Raw genomic sequence first — 9,081 nt, forward strand, 5'->3', positions numbered from 1 at the left:
TAGATAGTTTTAAATTAAAGATAAAATAATATTTAATGAAATATTATTATTTGTGTATATAGTTTTATTATTTGATACTCAATTATCATTGATAAATTACCAACTATTTAGAGAAAATTAATTTAAAAAAATACATTTTACAATCAGCACATTAACAATGTTATAAAGTAATTAAATTTTAAAAAATTTATTATTGAAACTTGAATGGAAAATCTCATTTATTAAATTTAAAAGTATATGTTATCAAACCAATTTTATTTTAAATGTTAAAATAATTCATATTATATATTAAATAATAACTATATAAAATTATTTTAAATATTATTTTTAAATAATTATTGGTCCAATCATTGATTAAATAGTTCGGTTGTTGGTTCGACAAAACTGCCCCTCCATTGGAGCAACATCCAATCCGGTTCCTTAAATATTATATAAATTAACAACAAAAACAAGAATAACAAATATTTATGAATTCAAATGTTTATTACTAGACAGACACTAAATCTCATTTAGGGTAACAAGAGTGACAAGAAAATTGAAAATATGAATACAAAGATAGGGGGATATTAATAAATAATCCCAAGTGGAGTAAGATATTCATAATTATGAAAGCAAAAACCAAATTGAACTCTGCATATGACCATAGATTGGTTCAAAGGTTTTGTATCATACTAGAAATAATAATAATTTAATGAATGGAAGTAGCAAAGTTAATGATAATTACATAATTAAAATTTATAAGTACAAGATATATTCTCGAAGGTGAAATAAATAAAAAATTTGAAATTAATTTTTATAATGGTTAAGGATTTTAAGAATTAAAAATATAAAATATTTAAAGGAAATCAGCGGTTGTAAATTGTAATAATCCTCTGATTTAAAATAAAGTATACTGAAAGTTGGGCTTCTAGTTTAACCAAAAAGCAGTTTTTGGTTTTTGTTTTTTTAAGGCCGAAAGACCTATTCCCAATTGTCTAACTCTCTCTCCCTCTCTTTCTAAGTTTTGATAATTTAAATACCTATTCATCAATAATTAAACTTAATAAAATCTGTTAAAATTAAGGGTATACAGTTATTTTTATTTCACCAACAATATTAAAAAATAATTTTTTTTCATTTCTTAATATAATTTAAAATACTTACAATTTCTCTTAGTTTAAATTTTAAAAGTTATATTCTTTTTTAGGGTTTCAATATTTTTCTTCCTTCTTTAGCGATCAGACTTTGGCTGAGATTGTCTTCAACCTATCTTCTTTTTCTATAGCTGTTGATGAAGGCCAAAGATAAATGAAGATGCTCTAGAGGGAGATGATTTGTTGTGCGCTTCGAATCAAAGACAAAGATGCTTGCACGACAAAAGCCAGTTCAACATAAGTGCATCTTCTTTCTCTTTGTTTGAAACCAATTTGAAGGAAACACATTTTATTTCTTGTCATTTGGAGCCGATTCAATGTAGACGAAGACAAATTATCTTTGTCTTTGATTCAACGATTTGTTGTGCGCTTCGACGAAGTGCATGACAAATCATTTTCTATCGGGGCTTCTTGTCTTTGAGAGGTGGAGGTAGAGCCAGAGAAGCATGGGTTAAAAATGAATCAAAACTATTTTTGTTGACATATGACAAGTCAATGTCGGATTGGCTAATTCGATTTATAAACCATAATTTATATCTTGCATTATTACTTATTTACCCAAATTCGTAGTCTAGTTAACAGTAACATACTATTAATTGTTTATAAATTCCATAATTATTCAAAATTTATGTCATCTTTTCCCTAATTTCACACAAACATTGTATCTGAAATGATAATATGCCTATTAAGTATATTTTATTTAATTTAGATTATTGGATTGAAAAATCAATTATTATATATTTACAATAGTTTATACGAAAAATTTGATTGTGGATTATTATGATAATATTAGATGATTTAAGACATAATCTAAAAATTGATAGGATTAGTTTTTTTAATTAATTATTAGATTATTAGATTTACAAATATTTTACAATTCTAATTATACCTCATGATAAATTTTTAAATTTTTATTCCCATCCCCCCATTTTAAAACTAAACATTTAATTATTTTTACTATCAAGAAAATATAATTAATTATTTAAAAAATGACATTAATTTAATAACTAAAATATAAAACATGGAAATTAATATTTGAAATATCTTTTTAAGGAGAAAATAATTTTTGCCTTATTTTTATTGTATATTTTAACAGATCACATTGGTTTGGATTAGATATGCATATTGAATTGGAGGAAAGTGGAGTCGATTAAGTTTAATATTATCACATGTTTAGTGTAGAATTGGATAACAAATGTAAAATTAATTATTTAAATAAAAAATATAATCATGTAAAACACTATTAATATTTTCAATATAAAATTTTGAAAACCGAAAAAAAAAAGGAACTGAATCAAATGTTTTAAACATGACAATTTAATTTTTAAAAACCATTGTTGCATTTTATTCAATTTTTTGAGAGTTTAATTGTCATTTTTGAAACTATTGAAGGTAAATTGATATTTCAAATATTTCTAAAAGACAACAATTTTTTTTAAAATTTCACATAACCCCTAAAATTTTCACAAAGACCTTTATATTTTGAAAAATTATAATTTATCTATAATATACGATTATATGACAAAAATATCATTATTTATAAGAAGAGAATAAGAAAGGGTGAGAGTGAAAGGAAAAATAAATTAAATAAATCTTATATAATTCGAATATTTAAAATGTTAGTTTTAATTTTTATTAATTTAGAATTATATGATAATTTTAAAAAATGAAATAATAGAGATAAAATGATAATTTCACTCCTTAATATTATTGTTTCTTTAACATAGTTTAATTTTAGATGGGAACTTGTTATTTATGCTTTATTTTTTTGGTCAAAAAATGTTATTTATGTTAACTAGGGGTGAAAAAGTATTTTATAGCTAAATTTTGGGTAGGGAAATGTAATTTACTCTTATTCATGTAGTCATAAACTTTGCTAAATAGACACTAAATCTCATTTAGCGTAAGGATAGAGATACTAATGAACAATAAAATTGTGTGTAAGTTCTTTTGATCTATAAATGTGTACACATATAAATATATTATAATATGACTGAGTGATTTTAAATTAAGTATAAAATAATTCTTAATTAGATGATGACATATTAAAAATAGTACACATAATATTGCTCATTAATAAATAATCTCAAGTGGAGTAAGATATTCAAAATTGTGAAAGGAAAGACAAATTGAACTCTATATATGACCATAGATGGGTTCGAAACTTCTTAGCTAGGTTTTGTATCATACTAGACTGTTGAATTACTTTTAATAGAGCAATAATAATAATTTAATTAATGAAAGTAGCAAAGTTAACAACAATGACATTAAGGGTTAGCAAAATTGATAAAACATTAAAACTTTCAAATTTAAGGTTTGAGTTTGGGTCTTTATTATACGTGTGAAACCTTGATTTTTTGGTTCAGTGATTGTGAGTCTGATCATTGTGTCTTAGATTTACCTATCTAACAAACACGGGTGGAGTTCCCACTCATTAAAAAGAAAGTTAATGATAATTTCCTAAAATGATGTACAATCTCTTAATTAAAATTAAAGAGTGCAAGATGTATTCTAGAAGGTGAAATAAAAAAAATATGAAATTAGTTTTTTTAGTGGTTAAAGATTTTAATAATGAGTTGAATATATTTTTGAATATATAATTAGATAGATAAATAATATATTATTATATATTTAGAATTTTTATCTTTAATTTAAAATTATTTAACCATATAATAATTCATAATTTGCATTTAATAAAAACTAACAGTGTACTCATAGTTTCGCTCTTTAAGAACTAGAAATAAAATATTTAAAGAAAATCAGTGGCCGTAATAGCCCCTTGATTTAAAGCTGAGAAAGCCCCGCTCGTTGTATTATAGAAATGAGGTACACTGAAAATTAGACTTTATATTTTAATAAAAAAGAAAGGCCAAAGGACTATTTCCCATTCAAACTATGCTGAATTCTTAAAGTTCTTCCCGTCAATTATGGAAATACCATTTACCCGCTCATGACCGGTTAAATTTAACGGAACCCTAACCCCTAAAAATTTAATCTCATTTTCCCCCCTAAAAGTTTAAAAACTAACATTTTATTCCATAAGCTAAGTTTGAAAAGATCGCATTTCCCCCCTTAGAGTTTAGTTTCAAAACCCGTTCACTTTCTCCGATGCCGTCGCCAACCATCTCTCCCTCCCTCTACTGTTTCTCTTCCACCGACGACCCACCTCAACTCCACCCCAACCCATCCGACATTGAGAGACGTCATCTGGGAAGAAAAATCATCTTTCCAGATGAAGACGACTTATCTTCCCAAAGGACGATGAGTCGTCTCATCTTCGTTTGTGAAAACGATCGTCTTCCCAGACGACAAAGACGAGATTGATCAATCTCGTCTTCATCATCTGGGAAGACGATTCTCTTTCCAGACGACTTTTCTCGACGTCGGATGGGTTAAAGTAGAGTTGAGGTAGACCATCGGTGGAAGAGAAATCATCGGGAGGGAGAGACGGTCGGCGATGGCGCCGGAGAAAGTGAACGGGTTTGGAAACTAAACCCTAGGGGGGGAAATGTGATCTTTTAAAACTTGGCTTAGGGGAGAAAAGTTAGTTTTTAAATTTAGGGGGGAAAATAAAATCATATTTAAGTTTATTTTTAATATTAAATATAAAATGATAATTTTACCCTTACTATCGTTAATTTTAACTGTTCATGAGTGGGTATATGATATTTTTATAGTTAACGGGGGAAACTTTGAAAATTTAGCATAGTTTGGGTGGGAATAATCGTTTGGCCAAAAAGAAAATAGTTTTTGTTTTGTTTCTGTGACTTTTAAAATTTTTTTTCAAATATAAAGCTCTATTCTCATGATATTACTTTAATACTAACTATTTTTTAATTAATTGAAGAATTTATCTATATTTATTAGTTAGATAAATTTGAAGTATAATACTCAAATATATAATTACTTTACTTTAAAAATTTTAATACTCTATCAATTTTATTAACTTTTAACATCTAATAATAATTACTTGATGATCATTATTATGTTTGTAGGCGAAGATTCAATATTATATGAATCCATGAGGCTCTTCCCACTCGTAAAAAAACTTAGATTTTTCTTTTGCATTTTCTTTTAATCCAGTTGAATGTAAGTAATCAAAATTCAGATTTTGAATCTGGTATAGGCAGTGTTGACACTAACTCCTATACTAGTTGAAGTTCTTAGGTCAAGTAACAGTTTAACATTGTATATATGAAATTCAAAGATTTAAAATTATAATTCCCGAAACTGCATATATAAAGAGGATATTGGATTAATTAATTGTGAAGTTTTTGCTTCATCAATCTTTAATTATGTCACGTTGATTTTTGTTGGAGAATGGCATCGGAATGCATTCATTTGATACCTTTGCAAATAATTTTTATATTTACGGGTTCTGACTTCCTCCTTGGAGCTTGATATGCATATAATTATTAGAGATGAATAATACTAGTCGCCAATGAATAATCATTTTTTCCGCCAAGAAGGATACTGTTTATTTAGTGGCTTTAGGAAATTTTACATATTTAGAGTCGCATGGAAAACGATTTGCTGGGTATATATATAGGCACACGTATAGAAACAACAATGACATCTTATTCTTAATTCGTAAACATTCCTTTGGCAAGGGCTGCAGTTTTGATGAGGTTGAATGATTCTTCAAGATCATCGCACAGCTGATTAGGATCAGGGATTATGCCTTCATCAATTGATAAAATGAAGGTTATTTTGTTGCCATAACTGACGACATGAATCAGCAATCCCTGCAGTTTTTGTAAGTGTCAGCTACCTTTTCTGATTCAAATAATTAATTGACTTGCAGAAATTCGTTTCGCAAAGGAAATAGATGCTTAAAGCTTAAACACTTACGGTGGGTTGTCCATAGCAACTTGGAGCAATATAGGCCACTGGGTAGCCATAAAAACTGATTTCTTCTGCTGGTCCTGGTATATTTGAGAACCACACTGTTGTTTCACTTGGTAAACTCACCCTCTGTGTTCAATATTGATCAATCATCAAAGGCAGCTTTTGATTAGTCAATATACAGCCCAAACTTAAAGAGAGAGGTTTGAAAGACGGGCAGTACCTTCACACTACCAAGCTTGAGAAAACATTTAGCCAAGAAATATGAGAAGGAAGCCTCCAGAGAAGCTTTCTTCCTATCCATGGTTGCCTTAGCTTCTCGCAGGTAATCCAATGGGTCATCTCGTATTGCCATGGTGAAAGGGTAAAACAAATAACCAAACTCGTTGCCCCACCTCGCTTTAGATCCTTTCTTCATCATATAATCCAACTCCTATATTTAATATGGAGAATTTTCAGATGAATCGTTAGAATTTTTAAAGAATTTTCTGGCAGTTCTATCAAAAGTGTTGGAGAGCTAGAAAAATCAGCCATAGCATGAAAAATATAACAAACTATAAGGCGCTTTTTATGGAAAACAATACCTGATCACTTGATCAATGAAAGGAAATTCTGAACTTACTTGACTCCCTGGAGATTTTCTAAGGTTCATGAACAAGGCTGCCCTAAGACGAATATTATGAGGAAGATTGTTGCTTCTTTCTGACGCTCCCTTATCGCTCTTGTCACACTCTCCTGTAAATCAAACATGGAGTTGGCTTTTTATGTTAATTTAGAATAATATGTTGCTTAAATAAAATAGAAGCGTACCGTATTTCCGATTGAGATACCGAGATAATCCTGCTTGAGTGACTCCAAGCATAACATCATTTATTGTCTACAAAATCCAAGAAAAAATATGTTAAATGATTAGTCAAGATCTCTTACTGCATTTTATAATTTCATAAAGCAAAATTTACGGCATTCATTGTCTTCTTCACGAGCTTGACATCATCCAAACTCAGTGATCTACGAACAAATCGCCGAGTTTGTCTCAAGGGACCCTTGAGAGGCGTTTTTGTATCGTTTAAGAGAGATAATGAGGTAGCAAGAAACATGGGAACATCCACAAGAGTATTCCATAATTTGATGATATTTCCCCAAAAGGTTCCTGAGGAACTGCTGGGATTTACTTTCTTAACCACTGGAATGGTGGGACGTTCATTTGGGTTAGAAATCTTACGAGAATAAGCGAGGAAAAGAGACATTAGCGAAGTTCCATCACCCAGAGAATGGTGGAGTCGTAAAACGGCCACCGATTCAGCATCAGAAGTTTTCAAGTTAAGGAGATGGATATCCCACATTGGCATTGACCTTTTGATCTTAGTTTTGCTCAGGTTGGAGATGTAATCATCCACAAACTTATCTGGTGAGTTGATGTTATTGGGATCTAGCTTTGGAACTATAACATGATTGTCTAAATTCACCTCTGTTTGAACCCATTTCATCCCCCCTTTCACTGTCTCATCCTCAACCTGTGATAGAAGTAAACATTGACACACGATTTTCAGTAAAAGAGTATACAAATTTTACTCTATATTTTCAGGGTTCAAATTCATGTTTTTGTTACTTACCAGCAAACTAGAGAAACGAGGCTGCTTGAGAAGGGATTGCACTAAATCCGCCTTTATTACTTTTGGGTCCAGTTTTGTCTTGATGCCAATCATGACGATGATGTAAAGACAGGAGTCAGGTTGATGACACAGACGAGCAATTGGACTCAAGGGCTGACCTTCCTCACAATTTTGAATGGGACCATCAACATCTGACTTCTTCAGTAGTATAGGTTTAAGGGCTTCCATTCTCAAAACACGTAATTGAATTGATCTAATAAGAAAACAAATACGTAAGAGTAATATTGTTTCGATGAAATTCAAGTTCCGTTGGCTCTCCTTTTATACTGGGACAAAGAGCTTGTTAGATCATTTCAACGTCATTTGTTACGTAAACATGGGCAGCAATTCTAGCAGTTCATAGAATTGAATTAATGCATGGGCGTGGTCATTGTTTCAGTATTTGATGTATGAGTGATCATTGTTTCAGTATTTGATGTATGGGTGATGTATGTAGACATGTCAATGGGCTAGGCTAGGTTGGGCAGTGTCATGTTAGTCTCAGTTTGGCCTGTCAAGTTGGCATGTTAGTCTCAGTTTGGCCTGTCAAGTTGGCATGTTGTATCAGATTAAAACCTGTTATGACACGAGTCTTGTGGATCTAATTGGCCCATCAATTAATGAGAGGTTGCGATATGGTCTTTAGTGTATTGGATTGTGTTAGACCCTTAATAAGTTGACCAATAGGCTTTTAGCATGTTGGCCTATTATTTTTAATAATAAATTTTTTTTTAATTATATAAGTAAATATTATTTATTTATAGTTACTTTTAAACGATAATAGCACTTCAAATATTGTGGGTCAACCATCTAAATTACAATTTCTTTTAATTTTCAAATTATGTTAAATTTTATTACTTATTTTTGTTCGTACTCAAATTAAAGAAAATTCTAAAATTTTACTTAAAAAACCTCACTTAATGAAACCTCTTGACTTTCATTTGGAGTGATGTATGAGTGATCATTGTTTCAATATTTGATGTATGAGTGATGTATGTAGACATGTCAATGGGCTAGGCTAGGTTAGGAAGTGTCGTGTTAGTCTCAGTTTGGCTTGTCAAGTTGGCATGTTATATCAGGCCAAAACCTGTTATAACACGAGTCTTGTGGATCTAGTTGGCCCATCAATTAATGAGGTTGCGATATGGTCTTTAGTGTATTAGATTATGTTGGACCCTTAACAAGTTGACCAATAGGCTTTTAGCATGTTGGCCTATTATTTTTAATAATAAAATATTTTTTTAATTATATAAGTAAATATTATTAATTTATAATTACTTTTAAACGATAATAACACTTCAAATATTGTGGGTCAACCCTCCAAATTACAATTTTTTTAAATTTTCAAATTATGTTAAATTTTATTACTTATATTTGTTTGTACTCAAATTAAACAAAATTCTAAAATTTTACTTAAAAAACCTCACTTAATGAAAACTCTTAACTTTCAT

At 29.7% G+C, this 9,081-nt stretch overlaps 1 protein-coding gene across 1 annotated transcript; it reads right to left on the bottom strand.

Moving 5' to 3' along the window:
* Window positions 1-5,716: 5,716 nt before the first annotated feature.
* LOC123229731 (wax ester synthase/diacylglycerol acyltransferase 5-like) lies at window positions 5,717-7,819 on the bottom strand. The gene is made up of 7 exons (XM_044655656.1): window positions 7,592-7,819; window positions 6,938-7,492; window positions 6,789-6,855; window positions 6,601-6,713; window positions 6,170-6,411; window positions 5,985-6,090; window positions 5,717-5,878 (listed from the first exon to the last, which is right to left on the bottom strand). Exons 1-7 carry the CDS (start codon window positions 7,817-7,819, stop codon window positions 5,717-5,719), a joined length of 1,473 nt encoding a protein of 490 aa, XP_044511591.1.
* Window positions 7,820-9,081: the final 1,262 nt, after the last annotated feature.

This window comes from Mangifera indica, chromosome 11 (genome assembly GCF_011075055.1).
Source record: "Mangifera indica cultivar Alphonso chromosome 11, CATAS_Mindica_2.1, whole genome shotgun sequence".
Taxonomy (NCBI): domain Eukaryota; kingdom Viridiplantae; phylum Streptophyta; class Magnoliopsida; order Sapindales; family Anacardiaceae; genus Mangifera; species Mangifera indica.